General features: G+C 63.2%; 1 long non-coding RNA gene and 3 gene segments (V, D, J or C); all 4 read right to left on the minus strand.

The window, feature by feature from the left end:
* LOC123793498 (Ig alpha-1 chain C region-like) overlaps nucleotides 1-24,109 on the minus strand; it is a 159,256-nt gene that overhangs the window by 5,715 nt on the left and 129,432 nt on the right.
* On the minus strand, nucleotides 7,016-8,794 carry LOC123793499 (immunoglobulin heavy constant epsilon-like). The segment is given in 4 exon segments: nucleotides 7,016-7,468; nucleotides 7,541-7,861; nucleotides 7,952-8,275; nucleotides 8,455-8,794. Coding segments are annotated over 4 exon segments (1,311 nt in total).
* Nucleotides 16,698-20,047, minus strand: LOC123793496 (uncharacterized). Its single transcript, XR_006780015.2, has 2 exons — nucleotides 19,844-20,047; nucleotides 16,698-17,904 (listed from the first exon to the last, which is right to left on the minus strand). It is a non-coding gene; the product is annotated as an uncharacterized LOC123793496 (long non-coding RNA).
* Nucleotides 21,791-24,109, minus strand: part of LOC123793501 (Ig gamma chain C region-like) — a 131,420-nt gene continuing 129,101 nt past the window's right edge. Inside the window, 4 exon segments of the C gene segment in view lie at nucleotides 21,791-22,271; nucleotides 22,380-22,703; nucleotides 22,838-22,882; nucleotides 23,171-23,449. Coding sequence covers nucleotides 21,940-22,271; nucleotides 22,380-22,703; nucleotides 22,838-22,882; nucleotides 23,171-23,449 — 980 coding nt within the window.

Genomic DNA, 24,109 nt, shown 5'->3' on the forward strand with positions numbered 1-24,109 from the left:
CTGGAGGGACACGGTTTACCCAGAGTGACCCCCTGGCGAGCCAGCAGGCCTCAGTGGACCTTATGGCCACAGGTGAGGATGTGAGGGTGAGGAACCGCTCCAGTCTGGCCGTGACCAGTGGCTGCCCTTCCTCGGCCAGCTCTCCGGCAGCTGGGGTGGGTGGGGGGCAGTACCGGTGTCTGGGAGCCTGGAGCCCAGGGGGGCGGGGCAGCTGAGGGGCCCCCCGTGCCCCATGCTTCTAGCCCAGGGCTTTCCCGCCAGTGCCCGAGCCGCACCATGTTGACTGCCCCCCGGACCCTGCCTTGCCCTCCCAGGGGCAGCGTGGGTCCAGCTGGTGTCTGTGCCCATTTGATCCTTCACTTCTTCAAGCACGCCCGGGAGCCGATGGTCTGCCCCCAGGAAGGACACCACCAGGGGAGCGGCGACAAGCTTCAGGGTGAATGGAGGTCTCTGCCAAGCATGCTTCTTCCCTGTGGACTCGGGCGGCCTGGTCATGGGAGAGGAGGAGACGGATGCAGGGAAGGGAGCCCAGGGGGGTGCAGACACCCTGTGGCCTAGCTCAAGGGAACTCTGGGGTACTATTATAAACCTGGGATCCCCGCAGCATCACCGTGAGGGACACCCCCGCACACCCTTGTGAACACCTGTCTGTGTTGCAGGTGACTGCCCCTGGAGCTCGGCCTTGCAGCCCGCCTGTGAGTCCCTGGGCTCTGCACCCTCTGAGGCTCCAAAACACTCAGGACCCCCAAAGCAGTCACCGCCCCAGGGACCAGGAGGAATGAGAATCAGCTTGGGCAGCACCCAGTGGTTGGGCAGACGTGGTGGGCCGCCTTCTCCCTCAGCCTCACTGCTCCTCAGCCCAGACACTCCCATGCGTCATGGGCACACGAAGCCTGGAACACAGGGCAGACGAGGTGTCGTTTGGGCTGAGATATGACGTCATCGTATCGCCCACCTGCCTGCAGCAACGAGTGGAAATAGCTGGAACTCAGGAAAGAGGTCTGACGTGCATTCTTCTAAGATTGACCCAGCACCTTCCACGGGTCAGGGTCCGTGCCCAGCGTGACCCAGCGCCTTCCATGGGTCAGGGTCCGTGCCCGGTGTGACCCAGCACCTTCCACGGGTCAGGGTCTGTGCCCAACGTGACCCAGCACCTTCCACGGGTCAGGGTCACCTCTGGGCTTCTGTACCCACTCTTCCCTCCCGTGTCTCCATCTTCATGGGGCTTCTCCTCTGTCTGTGTCTCTCCTCCCCAGCCTCTTGTAAGGACACCTACCATCAGATTTAGGGGCTGGACCATCTCACCTGAAGGTCCTTAACGTCAATCACATCGGCAAACACCCTTTTGCAAAGGAGGTCGCATTCACAGGTTGCAGGGATTAGGCAGTGGACATAGCTTTTGGGGTCAGCATTGAGCCCACTGTGCTGGGTTCATAACAGAAGGAAAGCAAGTGGGTCTGTGGGACCCTGAGAAGGGAGCCCCTTCCTGCTGGGAGGGACCGTGAAGGCAGCATCCCTGGCAGTGTCCACCCTGCGGCCTGCTCTCAGGCTGTGATCCCCTTGTGCCAGGACCCCGCTGGCCCTCCTGACCAGTGACAGACACACTGGCCTCCCAGGCTTGTGGGAGATGCATTCTGCCATGTGCAACGGCCTCTGGCTCTCAGGGCCGGTGTGAGGGAGCCCTTGTTTTCCTTGTGCTGGGGTCCACGGGCCAGGTCTCCTGACCTGGGGCACCAGTCGAAGAAGGAAGACAGTCAGCTCTGCCCTTGGGGGACCGTCAGTCCAGGAGATGGGAGGAAGGCACCCAGGCCTGAGTTCGGAGAACCTTGCTATTGGGTGTGGGTCTTGTCAGCTCCAAATGAACAAAACTCCCTTAAAATTGTATTATTTCTATCATCTATCATCTATCTATCTATCTATCTATCTATCTATCTATCTATCTATCTATATCATCTATCTATCTATCTATCTATCTATCTAATCTATCATCTATCTATCATCTCTCCATCCATCCACGTATTATCTATCTTCTATTTGTATCTATCTATCATCTTTCTATCAATCATATATCTATCATCATCATCTATCTATCATCTATCTATATACATGTATCTATCTATCCATTTAGCTACGTATCTATCATCTGTCCATCCATCCATCCATCTATCTATACTTCTATCATCTATCTATCTATCTATCTATCTATCTATCTATCTATAATCTATCATCTCTCCATCCATCCACGTATTATCTATCTTCTATTTGTATCTATCTATCATCTGTCTATCCAACCATCCATCAGTCCATCCATCTAACCATCTCTCTCCATCTAGCTATCTCTCTATCTATCTATGTGTAGTTTTGGGCGTTATCCAGGTTCCAGGTCCGTGGTACTTTCCTCCCCCCTTGCTGTGCTCTCATGGGCCCTAGAGCCCGTGGGGAGAATACAGGGCATGTTCTAGCATGCACCCCCTTTTAAAAACTGTAAGGGAGAAGGAGAAGCATTTTCCTGGAGGCCCAGTGAGGACAGCCCTGGGACCCGCGCTGGCCCTGGCAGCAGCATTTAGGGCAGGGTTTCTCCCATCGGAGGTACAGATCTTCGTGACCAAGGACATTCCAGAAAGCTCCAGATCATCTCTTGTTGCGTCTGTGCGAGGCTGCATGGCTCCGACGTTGTGAGGACTTATCTGGATGTTTCCTGCAGGTTGTCCACAGCCAAAGCTGACATGCAGAGTGTGCTGGGGGCAGAGATGGAGCCCCTGCTCTGAGGTCTGGTCACATCCCTGTGACTCTGGTCCCAGTTAGAGTAGAGCCTGGCTGGGTGCTCCAGAATGGCCTTAAAGCTGAAAATCTCCTTTATTTGATCAGTGTGGGGTGGGTTTCCTGAGACGGCGTGTGTCCCTGCATGAGTGCCGGGTGGGGCCGTGCCGTGGCCTCGTCCTGTTTTCAGCCCGCACCCCTGCTTCCCTGATGTTCTATTTAGACCAAACCCTCCAGGTCTGGGAATGAGCCTCGGAGCTGCCGGGTCCTGGGAGTTGTGCCCCGGGTGGGAGGCCAGCGGCCAAGGTCCGACCCCCGTCAGCCTGCACGCTAGCCTCGCTCACTTCCCTCCCTGGTCCGGGACCGAGTCCGCCTCTGAGTCTGTGTGACAAGCGTCAGGGATGGAGCCTGTCTCCAGAGGGCCGTCCCCACGTGTGGAATCTCCCGTCCAGAGGACTGGGGATTTGTGCGCTGGACGTGTGGCCACGGGCCCTGAGCCGTGGTACCTACAGTTCACGCGCCCCAGACAGGGCCCAGAGGGCGCCCCGGGCTGCTCACGTCTTTCCTTGTCTTGGGTCCTGAGCACTCTTGGTAGATGAGGGAATCCTGCCTCTCATCACGCGTGTTCACATAGTCTCCCCGTTTCCAGTGGACTTTGCAGAGACCCGAGTGGGACGGGGTCTCCAGGCCGGGAAACCACCTCTTTCTTCTGAGAGGGGCGCAGCCTCAAGCCCAACACTGCCTGGCCAGCTGGCCGTCTGTCCCGCACCTTGGCTCCTGCGTTCTGGGCTCTTCAGGCCTCTTCTTGAGGACGGCGGTGGCCAGCCCCCGACAGCTCTTGCTTCGTGTCTCGCTCAGCTCATGGGGACCTCCAGGCTGGCTGGCGGGATGGGGGCCCAGGCTTGGTCTGTGTGTGTGCGCTCAGGGGGTGGACAGCTGGGGGGACGACCGGCGGTCCCTGGAGGCCCATGGTGGCTCTGGGCTTGGTGCTTGTGCAGCTGTGTTCCTATGGCCTCCTGCGCTGACCACGGAAGTAGCTGCTTTGGGTGTGTCCAGGGGAGACCGTGCCTTTCATGTCGGCGTGGGAAAGGGTGGTGAGTCTTGGCTGGAGACCAGGAGAGCAGGTGCAAGGGACTGAGCTGGGTGCCTCTGGGGGTGTCAAAGGGACTGTCGCAGGGAGCAGCCGGCTGGCCACCTGGGCCTTCTGCTCCCTTCCCTCTGGACGCTTGTCCACATCGTTGGGGGGGCCCGCCCCCCAGCCCCACAGGTCGGTGGATACCTCTCCCAAAGCGTGCTCGGGCGGCATGGGATTTGTAAAAAGGAACTTTACTGAGGGACTCAAAAGGAAGGCAACAGGGCTGCCAAGCTCGGAGTGAGAGGGGAGGCCAGGGTGGATGGGGTTGGGCGCTGCTGGCTGAGGCGGGACCCCTGGGAAGCTCCTTCTGCTGGGAGACCCCTCCTCCCACCCCAGGAGTCCTGGCCACAGCCCCGAGCCGTCCCGTGGCTTCTCCCCAGCAGCTCTTCTCTGTCCTGGCATTGTGCAGGGTGGGAGCTGCCAGTGGCCGGCAGGAGGGCTGGGCAGGGGCCCGGGGCTGGGCAGGGGCAGGGCACTTGGACCCGGTGCCGGGGAGGTGGGAGTCAGTGTGGGAGCCGAGGTCCCGCACTGGACTTGGACTGTGAGTCCCGGTTTGGCTCTGGACTCTGAGTGGTGGGCGGGCCATGGGCTTCCCCCTCCCTGTGCTCTGGGGGCTGTTCCGTGAGAGCAGAAGTAGCCCTGACCCCCAGGACCAGGGAGAGCCCAGGGGCCAGCACCCGTGCCCAGCTCAGGTCACTGCGTGGGAGGGGCTTGTCCCAGAGCGGGCTGGGGTCGGGGCTGTGATTGGCAGGTGCCCGTGGGGCCTGGGGCCTTGGAGCTGAGCTGGAGCCGTCTGCGTGTCTGCGTGCTGGTCAGCGTGTGTTGGCTGTGGCCTCGCCTCCCACGGCGGGCAAGCTGACCGCCTGCGACACGGGGAGGGGAAAGCAGGGCCTCGTTGCTCTGTGCCCGGGCCTAGTCTGCGGGCCGCACGACGTTGGCGTAGTCTCGGCTGGCCTGGGGCTTCTCCTGCAGGACGGCGGCCAGGACCCACCTCACCTGGGGGCAGGGCACGCGCGTGAGGACGGCTCCTTCGGGCGCGCTCCCTCCCTCCGGGCCTGCCCCGCCCTGGCCGCGGGCCTCCAGGCTCCCACCTTGAACAGGCTGGCGGTGGCTCCATAGCTGACGCTGACCAGGAAGAGGATGACGAAGACCAGCAGGCTGGCCCACAGCTCGTCCAGCTCCGTGCTCTCGGCGGCATCCGCACAGAGCTCCTGGAGCTCCAGCTCTGCGGGCACGGGCCGGTCAGCCGGCCCCGGCGCAGCCTCCGCACGGGCTGGTGGGGACGGCAGGCCTGGCCCCCCACCCCGAGGAGGGGAGAGCATCATGACGCCCTGGCCTCCGCCGTCCTGCTGGTGGCTGCAGTGGCAGGCCGGCCAGTCCAGCCGCCCAGCCCACCCGCTCTGCATCCGGCCCTGGTGGCCGGGGTCCGATGCCCCGCGGGGCTGCAGGTGTGGCAGGGACCCGCTCTCTGTGGGTCCCCACCCGCAGCCCTGGCCCAGACCGCCCAGCGGCTCTGCTGTCCCTGCACGGCCCGTGGCCCCCGGCCCGTCCCCCAGCCCCGTCCCCACTCAGTGTTACTCCCGCCAGCCTGAGGACCTCTGTGACGTGTACACGCATTTGCAGCCTGCCCGGAGCCCTGAGGGGCTCAGCTGTGTAGCCGAGCTCACAGGACCTGGGGTAGCCCCGCGAATCCATGACGTGGGTGCTCCGGGGGGCTGGCTGGTCCGTGCGGACCTCGCGGAGGCCCGAGGTGCCCAGAGCTGCCCCCGGCCCTATCCCGGGCCCCCGGTGTCCCCGGGCTCTTCCTCCCTGGCCCACCGTCCCCTGCACAGTGGGCTTCCACGCTGATGAGTGAGGGTGTGGCGTGTGCAGGGCCCTGGGGCTCCCGCGTGGCGCGTCGGAGCCGGGTGCCTCCGACCTTGTGTGCGTGGAGTGTGGGCCAGGTGTGTGCCGCTTTTCACATGGACGTGTGTGTGTGTGTGTGTGTGTGTGTGTGTGTGTGTGTGAGCACGGCTGGAACACGGGGCCTAGGGCTGTCGGAGACTTGCACAGAGGCGTGGTGACGGCAGGGGTGGGCTTGGAGCCTGGCTCTGGCCCCTCAGCCTCCTGCCCTGGGATGGGGCCCGTGGCCTGTTTGGGGTGTGGTGCAGTGAGGGAGGAGACAGAGTCCACACTCTAGCCATGTGCGTGTGGGTGTGGGTGTGTGTGTTGGTCCCTGGGGAGAGGATGACAAGGAGGGTTTGGACTTGGGAGGCCAGGGTTTGGAGGAGACTGCCAGGTGGGGGTAGGAGGCCTCTCCACGTCCATCATGGATGCATTGGTCCAGGTGTGACAGTGAGAAAGGGCTAGGGAGTAGCCTGGGTGACAGGACAGGCCGTGGGAGGCCACGAGTGACCACGTGGGTGCTGGTGGTCCGTGGCGATATTGGAGCTTCCCTAGGACTTGGTGTGGTTGAAGGGAGACTCGTGTGAGCCCTGGGGGTCCCGGGATCCATCAGGGTGGAACGGCGGTGAGCAGAAAGCAGGGCAGAGGGTGTTGACCCCGCCTGGGTGACCAGTAGGCAGGCAGGATGCGGCTGGAGGTGGGGTGTGGGTCTAGGCTTGGCACTGGCCACAGTGTGCGGTCAGAGGCCTGCCCGGTCCGCGTGTAGGAGGGAGGTGACAGCGAGGGGACGGACAGGTGGGGCAGTGGGGTTTCTGCGTGCAGGTACCGGTGTGGGGGTGTGACTTGGTCCATTTCTCCACTCAGAGGGCCTGTGTGCAGCTGGGGCTGGCGATGGGGACTTGTCTGTGTCCAGAGGGCTGGCAGGAGACTGGGGAGGGGGCTGGTTGGAGGCTGAGGCCTCTGGGCCTTCAGGAGAGGGAGGGGCTATGGGGTCTGTAGTCTCTGGTCCCTCTGCGGGGACCCCAGCCGCCCCAGCTCTTCGGACTCCTTTGAGTGGGCATGACCCCTAGTGGGGTGGCAGGGAAGGCCCCATGACTTGGATGGCGATGGTGGGCCGAGCCCGGCCTCATCCCTGCTGCGCCCCCTCCTGTCCCCTCTGCTGGGGGCCCCTTCCTCTGTGCCAAGACCTCCCTGCTTGCGACCCTGCCTGCCCGCAAGAATGGCTGTGCCCGGGGCTCTGAGCGGACACTGCAGTATTTATTGAGAATGAGGGAGGGAGGCCTGGTCAGCCCCGCCCCTGCCCCAGCAGGAGGGAGCCGGGAGGGGGGCAGCGGGTGGGGGAGGGGCGTCATTTACCGGGGGTCTTGGACACTGTTTTCTTGAGGATCCTAGAGTCGGACAGCGCCTCGTGCACCACTTGGCAGGTGAAAGCGTTCTGCTCTTCCCAGTCCGCCCGGCTGACCTCCAGGCGGCTGAACACGAAGAAGGCGGGCCTGGAGCCCGGGACCTTGTGGGGCCACGTGGTGGCGTCCTGGTCTGTCTGAAGGGGGCTGTCGTTCCGAAGCCATTGTACCGAAATGTCCGCAGGGAAGAAGTTCTGGATCAGGCACGTGAGGGTGACCTTGTCCTTGGTCCCCTCGTCCTCCTCCGGGGGCAGGAACACGTAGACCTCCGGGGCGGCACGTTTGCCTGGGGACAGGTGTGGGGTCAGCCCAGGCTCCCGCCCGGGAGGCCCACCCCTGCCCTGGGCCTGTGGCTCACCGGGGGCCTTGGCGATGGAACGCACGAGGTCCTTGGGCAGGTCTGGGTGGGTCACCGTGCAGTGGTAGGTCTCGCCCTCGATCCAGTCCTCCGTGTCCACTGGCAGGGTGGACGTGACGCTGATTGTCCCGTTGAACTGAGCCCTCTCCTCCGGTTTGCCTGGGTGCACGGGTTCCCCACTCTCCCGGGACCAGGTCAGGCTCATGCCCTCCGTGCTGGCCAGGTCCACCACCAGGCAGGTGATCTTGGGCGACTTGTGGACGTACAGGTCAAGGGGGCTGGGCGGGGTCAGGTAGCTGCTCACGCCTCGGGGGTCGGACTCTGCATGTGTGGGAGGGGCTGCGTGAGGGCGTGCGGTGGCCCCTCTCTGAGCCCGAGTGTGTGGGAGTCGGTGGGGGTGGGGGGCCGTACCTGTGCACTTGCGAGCGTTAGCATTAAAGGTCAAGCCTTGATAGACGACCTGGCAGGTGTAGGTTTTTTGGGACACCCACTCGCCCTGGGTGATGTTGAGCTCGCTGTGGGTAGAGGTCACGTTGCCCTCCTGTGTGCCGGGCGCGGTGTATGAGAACATGTTTGTGGCCTTCTGCCCGTCCACCAGCCAGATGACCTCCATGTCCCCCGGGACGTAGCCGGAGACGAGGCACAGCAGCTGGATGGTGGTGTGGGTGTCGCCGAGGGGGTTGCAGGAGGAGTGGAAGAGCTTCACGGTGGGCGGAGTGAAGCTCCTGGCACATGCTAGGGTAGAGGTGGCAGCATGGCGTTGGCCTCCCTGAGCCCAAGGACTCGCCCGCCAGCCTAGGCCCCATGTGGGCCGGGCACTACCAGGCATGGCAGTGTGGGAGCCCACGCACCGCTCCCGTTCAGCCGGTCCCTCCTCCCTCCGGGGTCGTGTGGGCAGCCCAGGCCTGGCTCACCTCGGAAGGTCTTGTTGATGGCGGGGGACCCCGCGTGAGCCACGCTGCAGGTGAACGTCTGCTTGGCCCACTCGCCCCAGGTGGTCACCTGGCCGATGGCGCTGTGGAGGCCGGAGGTCTGGTGGAAGGTGGTGGGGAGGGTGGCAACACTTTTGTTTAGGGACCCTGTGTCCCAGGTCACGGTCACCGGCATCGGGAGGTAGCCCGAGACCATGCAGCCCAGGGTCACCGAGGGGGTACTGGCGATGTCACAGCAGGAGGCCAAGGGGAACACGGACAGGTCCCGGCTGGAGGCTGTGGGGATGGGGCCAGTGTCAGTGCCCATCTTGGCACGATCACCCCGTCCAATGCCGGGCCCACGGCTGACCTGGGGCGTCCCGCTCCCAGGCCCCTGGGTGGGGGTCTGAGAAGAAGCATGGGGCAGAGTGGAGGAGGCTCTGGGACCCCTTGTCCATCCTGGGGGGAACCTCCCTTATTCCCGGAATCTGCTGGGAACCGGCATTCCCTGCCCTCAGCCCTGAGGGGCAGGAGTGTGGGGTTCTTGGGGAGTGGAGGTGTGTGACCCCTCCTCTCCTGACCAGCTAGGCCTCTCTGGTCCTTGCAGGGCTTTCAGGGAGCCTGACTAGTGGCCCCGTTCACAGAGGAGAAGACACCATAGCACTCCTCCCCCAGCTGGTGACTTGGGTTTGCAGCCTGCCTGTGCTCCCTTGGCCTTGGAGCTCAGACCCCAGCTCATGCTGGCCCTGCCCCTCAGCTCCACTCTGCCAGCCTGTGCAGGGAGGCCAGTCCCATGGCCTTGTGTGTGCACCGCGGAGACCAGTGAGACAAACCAGCCTCACTAGCTCTGCCCGATTCAGGTCAGCTAAGGTCAAGGGGCCCACCTTGGTCTAGCCTGGCCCAGGTCAGCCCAGGATATCCCATTTCAAGCAAGACAACTCATCCGAGTTCAGTCCACAAATTCAACCAGATTCATTCAGCTCGGCCCAACTCAGCCCACCAGCCACGTTCATCCCACCTGGTCGGTTGCAGTCGTGTTGTTCCCATGACCCCAACCACTGGGCCTACACCACCCTTTGTGCCTCAGGGAGCCCGATGCAGCCAGGCCAAACCAACCAGCTGAACCCAATTTAGCCCAGCTAAGCTCAGTTCAGCACAGTTCAGCCCAGATCAGCCCAGTTCAACCCAACCCTGTTTAGCCTAGCTCACCTCAGCCCAGTACAGCCCAGCTCGGCTCAGTAGAGCCCAGCCCAGCCCAGCCCACTTCAGCCCAGTGTAACCTAGCTTAGCTAAGCCCAGCTCAGCCCATCACAGACCAACCGAGCTCAGCCCAGTGCAGCCCGGCTCAGCCCAGTTCAGCCCAGTTCAGCCCAAGTCAGCTCAGCTCAGCCCAGTTCAGCCCAGCTCAGCCCAGTTCAGCCCAGTTCAGCCCAAGTCAGCTCAGCTCAGCCCAGTTCAGCCCAGCTCAGCCCAGTGCAGCCCAGTGCAGCCCATGTCAGCTCAGCCCATCCCAGACCAACCCAGCTCAGTCCAGCTCAGTCCAGCTCAGCCCAGTTCAGCCCAAGTCAGTTCAGCTCAGCTCAGCTCAGCCTAGCTCAGCCCACCCAGTTCAGGCCAGTGCAGCCCAGTTCAGCCCAGTCCTGCTCAGCCCAACTCAGCCCAGCCCTGCTCAGCCCAACTCAGCCCAGCTCAGCCCAGCCCAGTGCAACCCAGCTCAGTCCAGCTCAGCCCAGCTCAGCCCAGTTCAGCCCAAGTCAGTTCACCTCAGCTCAGCTCAGCCTAGCTCAGCCCACCCAGTTCAGGCCAGTGCAGCCCAGTTCAGCCCAGTCCTGCTCAACCCAACTCAGCCCAGCTCAGCCCAGCCCAGCCCAGTGCAGCCCAGCCCAGACCAACCCAACTCAGCCCGGCTCAGCCCAGCCCAGTGCAGCCCAGCTCAGCCCAGTTCAGCCCAAGTCAGTTCAGCTCATCTCAGCTCAGCCTAGCTCAGCCCAGTTCAGCCAAGTTCAGCCCCGCTCAGCCTAAGTCAGCCCAGTGCTGCCCAGCTCAGCCCAGTGCAGCCCAGCTTCTGCCCAGCTCAGCCCAGTGCAGCCCAGTTCAGCCCAGCTCAGCCCAGTGCAGCCCAGCTCAGCTCAGCCCAGCCCACCCAGTTCAGCCCAGCTCAGCCCAGTTCAGCCCAGCTCAGCCTAGCTCAGCCCAGTGCAGCCCAGCTCAGCCTAGCTCAGCCCAGTGCAGCCCAGTTCTGCCCAGCTCAGCCCAGTGCAGCCCAGTTCAGCCCAGCTCAGCCCAGTTCAGCCCAGCTCAGCTCAGCCCAGCCCACCCAGTTCAGCCCAGCTCAGCCCAGTTCAGCCCAGCTCAGCCTAGCTCAGCCCAGTGCAGCCCAGTTCAGCCCAGCTCAGCCCAGCTCAGCCCAGTGCAGCCCATCTCAGCTCAGCTCAGCCCAGCCCACCCAGTTCAACCCAGCTTAGCCCAGTTCAGCCCAGTGCAGCCCAGTTCAGCCCAGCCCAGCCCCGTGCAGCCCACCCAGTTCAGCCCAGCTCAGCCCAGCTCAGCCCAGTTCAGCCCAAGTCAGCTCAGCCCATCCCAGACCAACCCAGCCTAGCCCAGCTCAGCGCAGCTCAGCCCAGTGCAGCCCAGTTTAGCCCAGTTCAGCCCAGACCAGTGCAGCCCAGTTCAGCCCAGCTCAGCCCAGCTCAGCTCAGCCCAGCCCACCCAGTTCAACCCAGCTCAGCCCAGTTCAGCCCAGCTCAGCCCCGTGCAGCCCACCCAGTTCAGCCCAGCTCAGCCCAGCTCAGCCCAGCTCAGCCCAGTTCAGCCCAAGTCAGCTCAGCCCATCCCAGACCAACCCAGCCTAGCCCAGCTCAGCGCAGCTCAGCCCAGTGCAGCCCAGTTTAGCCCAGTTCAGCCCAGACCAGTGCAGCCCAGTTCAGCCCAGCTCAGCCCAGCTCAGCCCAGTCCTGCTCAGCCCAGTGCAGCCCAGTTTAGTCAGCACAGCCCGGATGAGGCAGCTATGCCCACGTCAGACAGGCTCAGCTCATTTAGGTCTAGGTAGCCCCTTTTTTTGCCAACCTCGTCTTGCTGGTCCCTGGTTAGGTGGCCCAGGTTTTCCTGACTCAGCTCTGCTCAGCAATGCTGTGTGCAACACAGTTCAGGTTAGCCTCGTTCAGCTAGTTGAGCCAAGGTGAGCCAACCCAGGACTGTCCTTCCAGGCTGCCTCAGATCTCCTCAGTTAAACCTGCCTGCCCTATCCATCCCAGTTAGCCCAGCCCAGGACGGTCCCCACCGAGGAGAGCATTTCACCTGGGTCAGGCTCTATCCACCCAGCTCGGCTCAGATCACCTTGGCTCCGGAGAGCCCAGCTCAGGCGCGAGTGCCCAGGCTGGTCAAGCCAGGCTTATGCAAGGCCAGGGTTTCCCACCCCACCCTGTCCACCAAGCTCACCCCAGCTTAGCTCAACCCAGCTTCCCCTAGCCCACCTGGTCCTGTAAAATCAGCCCAGCCTGGCCCGTCTCAGTCCAGTTGGGGCAGCACAGCTTAGCGGAGCCCAGAGAGACCAGCCTGGGCCCACTGAGCCAGGGATAGGTCAACCCCTTCCACATAACTCCTTCTACTCCAGCTGCATGGGGCCTAGCACAGACAGCCTGGCCCACCTTGTTTAGGCCGGCTCAGGCCAGCCAGTTCACACACCTGAGGATGGGCGCCAGTCCAGCCTGCCACCTAGTCCAGCATAGGGATAGCTCCCTGGTGCTTTCCCCTGGCCTTGGGCTGGCGGTCATTGCCCTGCTTGGTTGCAGGCAGATCCATGCTCAGGGCCCCGTCCACGCCCTCTGCGCGGTCCTTGACCGTCTCAGCCCTGGGTGCTGCCCTAGCCCTGTCGTGTCCGAGGTTCTCAGCCCCTCGTCTTCTCCAGGTCAGCTTTGGGCAGTCTCTTGCTCCCATGTAGCCATGTGCAGGGAAGAGACATCTGGGAGATGAGCAGTGACCAGAAGGCTCTGTCCCTGCTGGGCGGGCAGGGGCCTGGTGGGATACCTGAGGTTCCCGGTCCTCCATTGGGGCCCGGCCTGGCTGTCTGCAGCTCCCTGGATGGGCTCCGGGAAGGATGAGGTGAATCATTAGTAACCATGGCTGTTACTTTTGCGTCCAGATAATAGGGCCTGGGGGGAGGGGAGCTCTGCCTCAGTGCCCTGGCTAAAAATGGGGTGGGAACCCCCAGGGGCCTCAGCAGCCCTGGAAATTCCCCTTTCTTTAAGTTCTTGGGAAGTCAGTCTAGCAACATTGGAGTCACAGGTGAGGCCCCTGTGCCGTGGACGCAGTGGGCTCCTGTCCGTGGCCCCTGCTGCCCAGCTGTGGCCTCTGTCCCTCGATGGCACGGCTGACTCGGTGCCCTGTGACACACGCTGGTGGTCACTGGGGTGCCCCAGGAAGGGGGGACATGGGCACGAGAAGCCACAGCCTCGTGGCCACGTGCCTGAGACGTGGATGCAGGGGTCCTTGTGGCACGTTCCCTTGTTCCTGTGTCCCACTGCCTGGAGGAGAGGCTCTGGGGGTGAGTGTGCGGGGCATGAGTCCCCTGGGGACAGGCGGCCCCCCCTGGCCTGGCGTCCCACTGGCAGGGGACCTCAGCCATTGCCCGCACACTTCTTCCCGAGTCCGTGTCCTGCAGCCGGGTTCTTCCTGGGGCTGCACCCGGGCGGTGTGTCCAGGGAGGGCCGGCCGGGACTGTGGGCAGGCTGGACCGGCTGTGAGGCTGGCCGGTGGCTCTGGAGGACGGCTGTTGTGCCGCAGCCCGGGGTGCACTGTGCCGTGGGTGTGTTCTGTGGGTGCTCACCACGGGGGGCGTGGACGGGCATCTGGCTCGGGTGTGCTGGGGCAGCTGTGAAGCGCTGTTCTGGGCCTCACCCTCATGGTGCACTCATGTCCTGCAGGCCTGTGCGTGCCCACAAACCCCTGCCCGCCAGCCTGGGCACACATGCAGGGGAGGCCACGGGGACCTGCCAACCCCGTTCACAGCGCGAGTTCCTGCGAGGCCTTGTGCCGAGTTTCGCAGCGGGACATATCAGGATCCCTCCCTCCTGACCCAGGATGCCCAGGGCCAGCAGTCCCTGTGCGGGAGGCTGCGTGGAGGTGGCCTCGTCAGTCCTGGTGCCCTCGGAGGGCCATTTGGGCTCATTCAGATGACGTGGACGGGCTGCTGCGGGGTTCGGCCGGGAGGCATGGGGCAGAGCCAGGGCTCTGGGAGGCCTGGACATGAGGCCTGGGAGAGACAGGGCCCAGCCCGACATCCCTGCCCCCCAGGGCAGTGTGTCCCGGTCTGTCCCACCCCGCCCTTGGCCCTGGGGACAGGTGCTGCGTGGGAGGCAGAGGGGGGAGCGCCCAGTTCCTTGGAAGGGCCCACGATTCTGAGAGAAACCACAGGGCAGGCAGAGCCCCACCCCGGAGCCTGCTGCCCCCGTGGGCCCAGGGCTGGTGCTGCCAGGCCCTGCAGCCTGCTCATAGGGGAACAGGCTGTGCTTGGGCTCCGCTGGCAGCCCTGGCCACCCTGGCGTCCCCCTACTCCTTCTTCCCCTGGTGTGGGGCCGAGGGCTCCGTGCCCAGCCGGTCTCCTGACTCTATGCTGAAGGTGCAGGATGCATCCTCTTGCTGCTGGTGGGCCCTGTCTCTAGTCTGGACCAGCTTGGGGTCCTTGGTCTTGGAGGAGAATGGCTCTCATGTCTTCCCCATTCGCATAAGGGTGCTCAGCTCTGAGCATTTGAGTCTGTGCTGTCCCCGCTCTGCTGCTCTCTGGGGCTGTGGCCCTGTCCTGGCCTCCAGGAGCCACTCTTGCCCATGCCCCCTTCTGTGCTGGAGTAGACCTGGCTGTTCCACCCAGAAGACACCGTGCCCTCAGCCTCCAGGCTGCCCTGCTCTGGCATCACAGCTTCCTACCTGCACAGTGCCCTACAAGGCCCCACAATGCTGCTCCTTTATTCACTGACCTGGAACAGACTCTGCATCTGAACGTGTTTCTCAGCTGTGCTCGTGTGTGTGTGAGAGCCTGTGTGTGTGTGTGCGTGTGTCTCTGTGTGCACGTGAGCCTGTGTGTGCGTGGGAGCCTGTGTGTGCGTGTGTCTCTGTGTGCACGTGAGCCTGTGTGTGCGTGGGAGCCTGTGTGTGTGTGCGTGTGTCTCTGTGTGCACGTGAGCCTGTGTGTGCGTGGGAGCCTGTGTGTGTGTGCGTGTGTCTCTGTGTGCACGTGAGCCTGTGTGTGCGTGGGAGCCTGCGTGTGCGTGTGTCTCTGTGTGCACGTGAGCCTGTGTGTGCGTGGGAGCCTGTGTGTGTGTGCGTGTGTCTCTGTGTGCACGTGAGCCTGTGTGTGCGTGGGAGCCTGCGTGTGCGTGTGTCTCTGTGTGCACGTGAGCCTGTGTGTGCGTGGGAGCCTGCGTGTGCGTGTGTCTCTGTGTGCACGTGAGCCTGTGTGTGCGTGGGAGCCTGCGTGTGCGTGTGTCTCTGTGTGCACGTGAGCCTGTGTGTGCATGGGAGCCTGCGTGTGCGTGTGTCTCTGTGTGCACGTGAGCCTGTGTGTGCGTGAGAGCCTGCGTGTGCGTGTGTCTCTGTGTGCACGTGAGCCTGTGTGTGCGTGAGAGCCTGTGTGTGTGTGTGTCTCTGTGTGCACGTGAGCCTGTGTGTGCGTGGGAGCCTGTGTGTGTGTGCGTGTGTCTCTGTGTGCACGTGAGCCTGTGTGTGCGTGGGAGCCTGTGTGTGTGTGCGTGTGTCTCTGTGTGCACGTGAGCCTGTGTGTGCGTGGGAGCCTGTGTGTGCGTGTGTCTGTGTGCACGTGAGCCTGTGTGTGCGTGAGAGCCTGTGTGTGCGTGTGTCTCTGTGTGCACGTGAGCCTGTGTGTGCGTGGGAGCCTGTGTGTGCGTGTGTCTCTGTGTGCACGTGAGCCTGTGTGTGCGTGAGAGCCTGTGTGTGCGTGTGTCTGTGTGCACGTGAGCCTGTGTGTGCGTGAGAGCCTGTGTGTGCGTGTGTCTCTGTGTGCACGTGAGCCTGTGTGTGCGTGGGAGCCTGTGTGTGCGTGTGTCTCTGTGTGCACGTGAGCCTGTGTGTGCGTGGGAGCCTGTGTGTGCGTGTGTCTGTGTGCACGTGAGCCTGTGTGTGCGTGAGAGCCTGTGTGTGCGTGTGTCTCTGTGTGCACGTGAGCCTGTGTGTGCGTGAGAGCCTGTGTGTGCATGTGTCTCTGTGTGCACATGAGCCTGTGTGTGTGTGCATGTGTCTCTATCTCCTACCCGTCTTCTGTCTCCTCTTGGATCCTCGTGGTAGGACAGCATTGGAGGGTCTCAGGTGGGAGCCTCAGGGCCTGGTGGGTGGTAGTTCTCAAAGAGTGGGCATTCTCGCCCCGAGGGCGAGGGCACAGTTGTGCCAGTGCCTGTTGCTCAGCCAGGAGAGCATGGGGTCCACCTGTTGTGGGAGATCCTGGCATTCGCATGTGGGGGGGTGGGATGGAGGCTGATGTGTGGTCCAGGGGATGGGAGTGGGGGTAGCCCTGGGACCGAGAGGAAGAGGGGGCTGGGCAGGCCGCGTGGTCCATCGGCAGATTGGCTTCTAGGTAGATGTGTAGGGCGAAGGGGATGGAGGGTGTGGAGTGACCCTAAGAACGGCAGCCTGAGCCCCCAGGGTCCCTGAGGGTTGGAATGTTCTCCCGTCCCACAGCTGTCCTAAATTGTGCCCCCAAATTCGAGTCTTGAAGCGCTGACCCCAGGACCTCAGAATGGGACAGTATTTGGAGATGGGGTCTTTGGAGAGGTGATAAGGTAAAAGGAGGTCATTAACCAGCCCAGTGTGGCTGGTCCCCAGTGCGGCCTCCTGCTCTTGTAAGAGCAGACGACGAGGACACAGACACACACGGAGGACCGGCCACGTGAGGACAGGGGCAGAGACCCCAGGAGGCGCCCGCTCTGCGAGGCCTGCCTCTCTCCCTGCTAGCTCCCAGGATTGTGGAAACAGACACGCATGAGGTTGAAGCCGCCAGACTGTGGCTCTTTTGCCCGGCAGCCCGTGCTGACTAATGCACACCTACCACATGTCTCTTGCTTCTGTCCACGGCCCAGGCGGCCCCTGGCCCTGCACTGTTCCCGGCTGCCTTCCTCACCCACTGGGAGCCCAGAGCTGTGGGGTGCTGGCCCCCCACGGCGGGAGGGAGCCAATGCACGGCGCAGCCAGGCTGGGCATCCCACCAGGCGCATCGACAGAGGAAGACTTTCCCCAGCGAGTGCTGGAATTTTTAGGATGTTTTATTGTCATTAAAGAAAGGGAGAAGCAGCAGTAAAGGACATTATTACACTCCAGAAATTTCAGGAGAAGAAAAGAACTACCCAAGCTACAGCAGTGGGTTTCCTTTGAGTGGTGGGTGTGCATTCTCCCCCAGGGGGCATGGGGGCTCCGCTTCTCCTGCCCTGCACAACCGTCTCTCCCATGCAGGGGCTCCGACCTGGCACTCGCTCTAAGCCCGGGCGGAGATCGTCCTGGGGGTCCGCCTGTCTCAGGCCCCGAGGCCACGGGCACTCTCTGGTCATCTTGTCTCTGCCCCCATTTCCCCGGAGCAAGCAGGCATTCCTGCCCAGCGTGCCTCGGGGCCGGGCCACAGGACGGTGCGGGCTGGGCCTGCTGTCCTGGCCTCCCAGCACCCGTCCACCTCTGTGCACCGAGGCTGCGTCCTGCCTGCCTGGCGACCAGGTCAGCAGGTGCCTCTGCAGGAGGCCCATCTGGCTGCCGTCACTCCTTCCCCGGATGGTGCCGCCTGTCCCTGTGGGCTCTTGCAGTGGCTGCAGGCCCGGGGCCTTTTCCGCATGTTCTCCACTGGTGGAGAAGGTCTGACTGACCATTCATGGCACGTCGGAAGCTTCTCTGTGGGGCGATGGTGGCCCGTGGTTTCCTCAGGATCTGAGACAACGTGCCTGCTCTGGGGGTGTCCTGTCCTCTGGAGCCTGGCCGGGACGGGGCTGCACGAGGCCGGTCCCAGCCAGCCAGACCCTGGGATCGCGGGCCGTCCACCTCCTCCAGGATGACCGCGGATGCCAAGCCCGGGGTCGTCCCGGTGAGGGCCATCCTGCCCCGATGGGGAGGGGTCAGCCAGTGTCTGTCAGCTCAGGTTGGGGGCACAGCCTGCTGTCGCGTTGATCCTCCAAATGGGGGGTCTGGGGCAGGGTGCAGCCCACGGTGTCCACGAGCCCGGAGGGTGGAGGGGCAGGCCCAGGGTGGCGGTGGGGACAGAGGGTGGTGAGGTGGGAGGGCAGAGGAGCAGGCCTGGCAGCAGGCTGAGCGGCATGAACGGATGTAGCTGGTTCCTGTGTGGGGTCGAGGGCAGCCCTGGACACCTGCTGCAGAGGGCCGGCCCTAGGCCCCCTGCCCGATCATGTTCCTGTAGTCGGGGACGATGGTGCGCTTCAGCTCCACCACCGAGGAGAAGATCCACTTCACCTGCAGCGGGCGGGCCAGGGGGTGAGCGAGGCCTGGACCCCACGGACCGCCTCCCACCAGAGCCTGCCACCCACACCCGGGACCGCGAGAGTGCGTGGGGTGCCTGGTGGGGAGGGCATGGGGACAGCGAGGGGGCAGTGGTGGGCAGCGGGGGGACAGCGGGGGGCAGCAGTGGGGCAGCGGGGGGGACAGTGAGGTGGACAGCAAGGGGGCAGCGGGGGGGACAACAGGGGGACAGTGATGTGGACAGCGAGGGGGCACCTGTGGGACTGCGGGGGCACGGGGCGGGGGAAGGCGGAGGTATAGCAACTGTGCAACGAGGTGGAGAGCGCAGGGACAGTGGGGGGGCAGTGGGCGGACTGTGAGGGGACAGTAGGATGCAGTGGAGGCCAGCGAGGGGGCAGCGGGGGGACAACGGGAGGACAATGGTGCCACATGATGGGGCAGTGAGGGGACAGCAAGGGGGTAGCAAAGGGGCAGCTGGGGGACAGCGGGGGGACAATGGGGGGACAGTGGGGGGCAGTGAGGGGCAGCAAAGGTACAGCAAGGGGACAGTGGTGGGCAGTGGGGGGACAGCGAGGGGCAGCAGTGGGGGAGTTGGGAGGACAGTGAGGTGGACATCAAGGGGGCAGCGGGGGGACAATGGGGGGACAGTGATGTGGACAGCGAGGGGGCAGCTGTGGGACTGCAGGGGCACAGAGGGGGGAAGGCGGGGGGATAGCAACTGGGCAACTAGGCGGAGAGCACGGGGACAGCGGGGGCGCAGTGGGCGAACAGTGAGGGGACTGCAGGATGCAGTGGGGGCCAGTGAGGGGGCAGCGGGGGGACAACGGGGGTACAACGGGGCCACATGATGGGGCAGTGAGGGGACAGCAAGGGGTCAGTGAGGAGTCAGTGAGGGATCAGTGTGGGGAGAGTGGGGAGAGTGAGGGCATAGTGAGGGGACAGCGAGGGGACAGTGAGGCAGCAGTGAGGGGTCAGTAGTTTGGGAGAGTACCTGACAGTGAGGGGACAGCAAGGGGACAGAGGGGCAGCGAGGGGATAGCATGGGGACAGCATGGGGACAGCATGGGGACAGCATGAGGACAGCATGGGGACATGTTGGGATAGCATGTGGACAGTGTGTGGACAGCGTGTGGACATCGTGGGAACAGCATGGGGACATGTTGGGACAGCGTGGGGATAGCATGGGGACAGTGTGTAGAGAGCATGGGGACAGCGTGTAGACAGCATGGGGACAGCGTGAGGACAGCATGGAGACATGTTGGGACAGCGTGTGGACAGCATGGGAACAGCATGGGGACATGTTGGGACGGCATGAGGACAGCATGGGGACAGTGTGTAGACAGTGTGGGGACAGCGTGGGGACAGCATGGGGACATGTTGGGACAGCGTGAGGACAGCACGAGGACAGTGTGTGGACAGTGTGGGGACAACGTGAGGACAGCATGGGGACAGCGTGTAGACAGCATGGGGACAGTGTGGGGACAGCATGGGGACATGTTGGGACAGCATGAGGACAGCACGAGGACAGTGTGTGGACAGCGTGGGGACAGCGTGAGGACAGCATGGGGACAGTGTGTGGACAGCGTGTGGACAGCGTGAAGACAGCATGAGGACAGTGTGTGGACAGCGTGGGGACAGCATGGGGACATGTTGGACCAGCATGGGGACAGCATGGGAACAGCAAGAGAACAGCATGGGAACAGCATGGAGACATGTTGGGACAGCGTGGGGACAGTGTGTGGACAGTGTGTGGACAGCGTGTGGACAGCATGGGAACAGCATGGGGACATGCTGGGACAGCGTGGGGACAGCACAAGAACAGCACGAGGACAGCGTGGGGACAGCATGGGGACATGTTGGGACAGCGTGGGGATAGCACAAGGATGGCGTGGGGACAGAAGGCCACAGTGAGGGGACGTGTGGGGACGCCCACCTTGAAGAGGGTCACAGTGGCACTGTAGCACACGCTGAGCAGGAAGAGGGTGATGAAGATTGAGATGGTGGTCCACAGCCCGTCCAGCTCCCCGTCCTGGTCCTCGGCACAGCTGTCGTCCAGGAGCAGCTCTGGACAGGAAGGGGGTGGTCAGTGCCGTGCCTGCCCGTGGGGGTGATTCCCTGGGGGACAGTCAGAGCCCTCTGCAACCTCAGGGTCCAGCCTCAGCACCCCCAGCTCTCCAGCTTGGGACTGGCCAGTAGGGGACCCCCTCCCTCTCTGCTCTGCCCTGTGCTGGGGACCCCTGGGGGAAGGCGCCCTGACTGCCTTGTGGCCTCTTCCCCTGGGGGCCAGGTCCAGAGGGTGGGAGGGTCAGCAGAGTCCAGGGAAGGGCTGGTCAGTGTCAGGGAGTGTCCTTGAGAATGAGTAGGTGGGAGTGTCAGGACAAGCTGGGTGTGGGGGTTTTGTGGGTGTTGGGAGGGGTGCAGGTGCCCTGGGGTAGAGGAGGGCTGGTCAGTGTGGTCAGGGTGTGGATGAGCTGCTGAGCAGCTGATGGGTGTTGGAGGGGGTAGGGAGCAGGCTGGTGTCCATGGTGAGGGTTCCCGAGACCGGCTCTGGTCTGGGCCCATGCCAGTTGTCCCGTGTGAAGCCCAGTGTGTAAGGCCTGTGTGCATGGACGTGCATGTGTGAGTGTGCAGCATGTAGCATGTACCCGAGTTTGTGCATGCATGTATGTATGCATGAGTGTGCACACATGTGTGAGTGTACATGTGCGTGTGTGTACACATGAGTGCACATACACGTGTGCATGTACAATCGTGTGTAAGTGTGCATGTGTGCATGTCTGGGTGTGCACAGTGTACATGTACAGGCGTGTGAGTGGGCATGTGCACGTACATGTGTGTGAATGTGAGTGTGCATCCATGTGTGTACATGTACGATCACGTGTGAGTGTGCATGTGTGTACGTCGTGGTGTGCACACGTGTGTGTGCACATGCACGTGAGCGCGCACACATGTGTGCATGGACGTGCGTGTGTGAGTGTGCGTGAGTGTGCACCCATGTGTGTGCATGTACAACAACATGTGAGTGTGCACGTCACAGTGTGCACATGTGTGCATGTACATGCATGTGAGTGTGTACACACATGTGTGCATGGACATGTGTGTGTGAATGTGTGTGAGTGTGCACCCATGTGTGTGCATGGACCCGCATGTGCACATGTGTGAGTGTGTGTGTGCGTGCAGGTGGCGCTGCTCAGCAGGACAGGCTTGTTTTCAGTGGGTGTGGACTCAGCGTCCAAGTGGGCCTCTGGGGTGGTCCCTCCCCTGGGCACGCAGGGCCCCCTGCCTCTGCACCTCTGGGGTTTGAGGAGGAGTGTCCCTACGAGTGGACAGGCCTGGCCCCAGGCAGGATGAAGCCAGGCAGGACCCCCGCACTTGAGGGAGGGTGGGGACCTGTTCGTGGAGTGCTGAGGGCAAAGGAGGGCCTGTCCCCACACACGGGTCAGGCACGGCTACTGCATTGGCACAGAGCTGGCACACAACGTCTCAGGAGGCCCAGGGGACAGGGGGCCCAGGGCAGGAGGACAGGCCAGCATCCCACAGCTTGGGCTGGTACAGAGGTGGGAAAGAGCGTGCGCTCATTTCCCTGGGGGCTCTGGAGGGGCTTCTGCAATCCCTGTCCACACCCTCCAGCCCTGGGTAGCCCCTGGCCTGAGGGATGGCCCGGAGCGCCTGCCACCTCTGAGAAAGTCCCCTCTCCTGCCTCAGGCAATCCTGGCCACACGCTGTGGCAGCCTGTGCAGACCTGCCCACTCGGGGTCCCTGCCCCCGTGAGTCCCGCTCTCTGCCACCAGTGGTGACCCCTTAGCCTGGGAGCCGGCCTGTCTGTGCCGCCCAGAGGCCTGGGTGTCCTGAGCCTGCCTCGGAAAGAACCATGACAGTGTCGCAGGGTCCCAGGGCAGTGCTGGGTGCTTTATTTCATGCAGGGGTGCCTGCCCGGGAGGTATGTACACAGGGGTGGGGGCTGCGGCATCCTCATGGGACCCTGAGAGCCCGTGGGTGGTGGGCTTGCAGGGGTGCTGGGCATGTTGCTCATTTACCCGGAGACTGGGAGAGGGACAGCTCTATGTGGTGGTTCTGTAGGGCTTCATGGAGCACCGCACATGAGAAGGTTTCTCCCTGCTGCCAGCGGTTCTTGTCCACCGAGAGCTTGCTGTAGAGGAAGTAGGTCCCATCCGCGTCCAGCTGGGGTGGGGTTGTTTGGATATTGGTCTCTGGTTCTTCCTGTCCATTACTCAGCCACTCGACATCAATGTCAGGTGGGTAGAAGTCTTTGACCAGGCAGGTCATGCTGACAGTGTTCTTGGATGCTATCTCCTTCGGGGATGGCGGCAGGACGTACACATTGGGCTGTTGGGCCTGCCCTGTGGGTCAGAGGTCAGCACACATGGTCACTCCGAGGATGAAGGGCTGGTCTTGGTCTGCAAGGCCCCCACCCCGGACCCTCCCTGCACCCCCACCCTGCTGCCCACCTCTGGCCTTGGAGATGGTCTTCACGATGGGGGATGGGAGGGCTTTGTTGTTGACCTTGCAGGTGAACTCCTTCCCCTTGAGCCAGTCCTGGTGCTGGATGGGAAGGACACTGACCACACGGTAGGTGCTGTTGAACTGCTCCTCGCGTGGATTCGTCTTGGCCGTGCGCACCTCCTGGTCACCCACGAACCAGCTGATCTGGACCTCAGGGTCTTCTCGGCCCAGGTCCAACACCACACATGTGACCTCAGGGGTTCGGGCAATCTTGAGGATGTCCTTGGGTTTCGGGGGGAAGATGAAGACCGAAGGCCCTCCCAGCAAATCTGGGATGGTAAGGGAGACAGAGTGCAGGGGTCAGCGTGTGGGTGGGCTTCCTCTTGAACATCCATTCCCCCCACCAGGCTGTGGTGTGTGTGGGCCATCTGCTTGGGTGGAGAGCAAGGCCCTGCTGACTCACCTCGGCATGGGGGCTGTGGGGTCACACAGTTGCAGTCTTGGATCACTGTGGAGAGAGCAGACTGGGCGTTACTGGAAGCCTGGGGTGGGCACAGGTTGGGGTGGGTGTAGGTGACAACCAGGTCTTGGGGGGTTCCCAGATCAGGGACTGCAGTGGGGGTAAGCCGCCTGTGCTCTCAGTGGGCCAGGCTGCAACACCCAGAGGACCTCCTCCCCGATTTGGGAGGCCTTCAGGTGGGGGAGACAGCGGTGCCTCCCCTGTGCCCTGGGGTGCAGTGGGCCAGCCGACCTGGCCTGTCTTCCAGCAGACACACTCCCAATGGCCCATCCTCACCTTTCTTGACAACGTTGGTGTTACTGGCCGGATGGGCCACGGTGCAGGTGAAGGTGTCACTGGGCCACTGGCTGGAGGGCACTGTTACCATGCTGCTGAGAGAATAGAGCCCTGAGGACTGCAGGACGGACGGGAAGGTGGTCACGGAGCCGGAGTTCCAGGACACGGTCACTGGCTCGGGGAAGTAGCCGGACACCAGGCAGGCCAGGACCACTGTGGAGCCGGTCGTGGCCCCGCAGCCGGAGGCCAGTGGGAAAACCGATGGGGCCGTGGTGGAGGCTGCAAGAGAGGAGGCTGTGTGAGCACCAGAGTCTCACCCCTGCCAGGGTCAGGGCAGGACAGCAGCCGCCCAGGCCTGGGGTATCCCTGGGCCCAGCGCCCATGTGCTTCCTGGATGTCTCCAGACCAGCTGCCTGGCTTAGCTCTCTGGGGCCACAGGTGCCAGACTCATCAGCCCGGTCAGCTCTGGGTGACCACCTGGGTCAGTGCTGTGGGCCTCAGGCTTCCTCTGGGTGTCCAGCCTGACCAAGCCCTCTGTCTGAGCCCTGACCTGTGGCCCTTGTTCGCAGCCAGCTCCTGCTGGTCCCCTGAGGCCACTGCCCTGCTGTCCCCTCCTGATTCTGCCTTGGACCAGGGGGAACGTGTGTCCACCCACTGCCCGTGACCCCTAGCCCAGAGCCCTCGTCAAGGTCTGCCGACTGGCCTGCAGACCCCACATCTTCTGCGTCGGCTGTGCAGCCAAAGCAGCCAGGCCCCAGCCCCTGTCCCTGCCCCGAACCCACTGGTCCCTCCTCAGGCCTTCCAGGCATGGCCTCCCGAGCTCACTGAGGGCCCCTCCCATCAGTGCCCCCAGCCTTGGCCATCCCTGCTCTGGGGCCTTTCCAGCTCCTTGCCGTCCCCAGAGTCCTCCTTCAGCCGATGTCTTCCCTGAGCCTGTCT

This window comes from Ursus americanus, chromosome 26 (genome assembly GCF_024610735.1).
Source record: "Ursus americanus isolate L20-20 chromosome 26, mUrsAme1.1.p, whole genome shotgun sequence".
In the NCBI taxonomy this organism is placed as follows: domain Eukaryota; kingdom Metazoa; phylum Chordata; class Mammalia; order Carnivora; family Ursidae; genus Ursus; species Ursus americanus.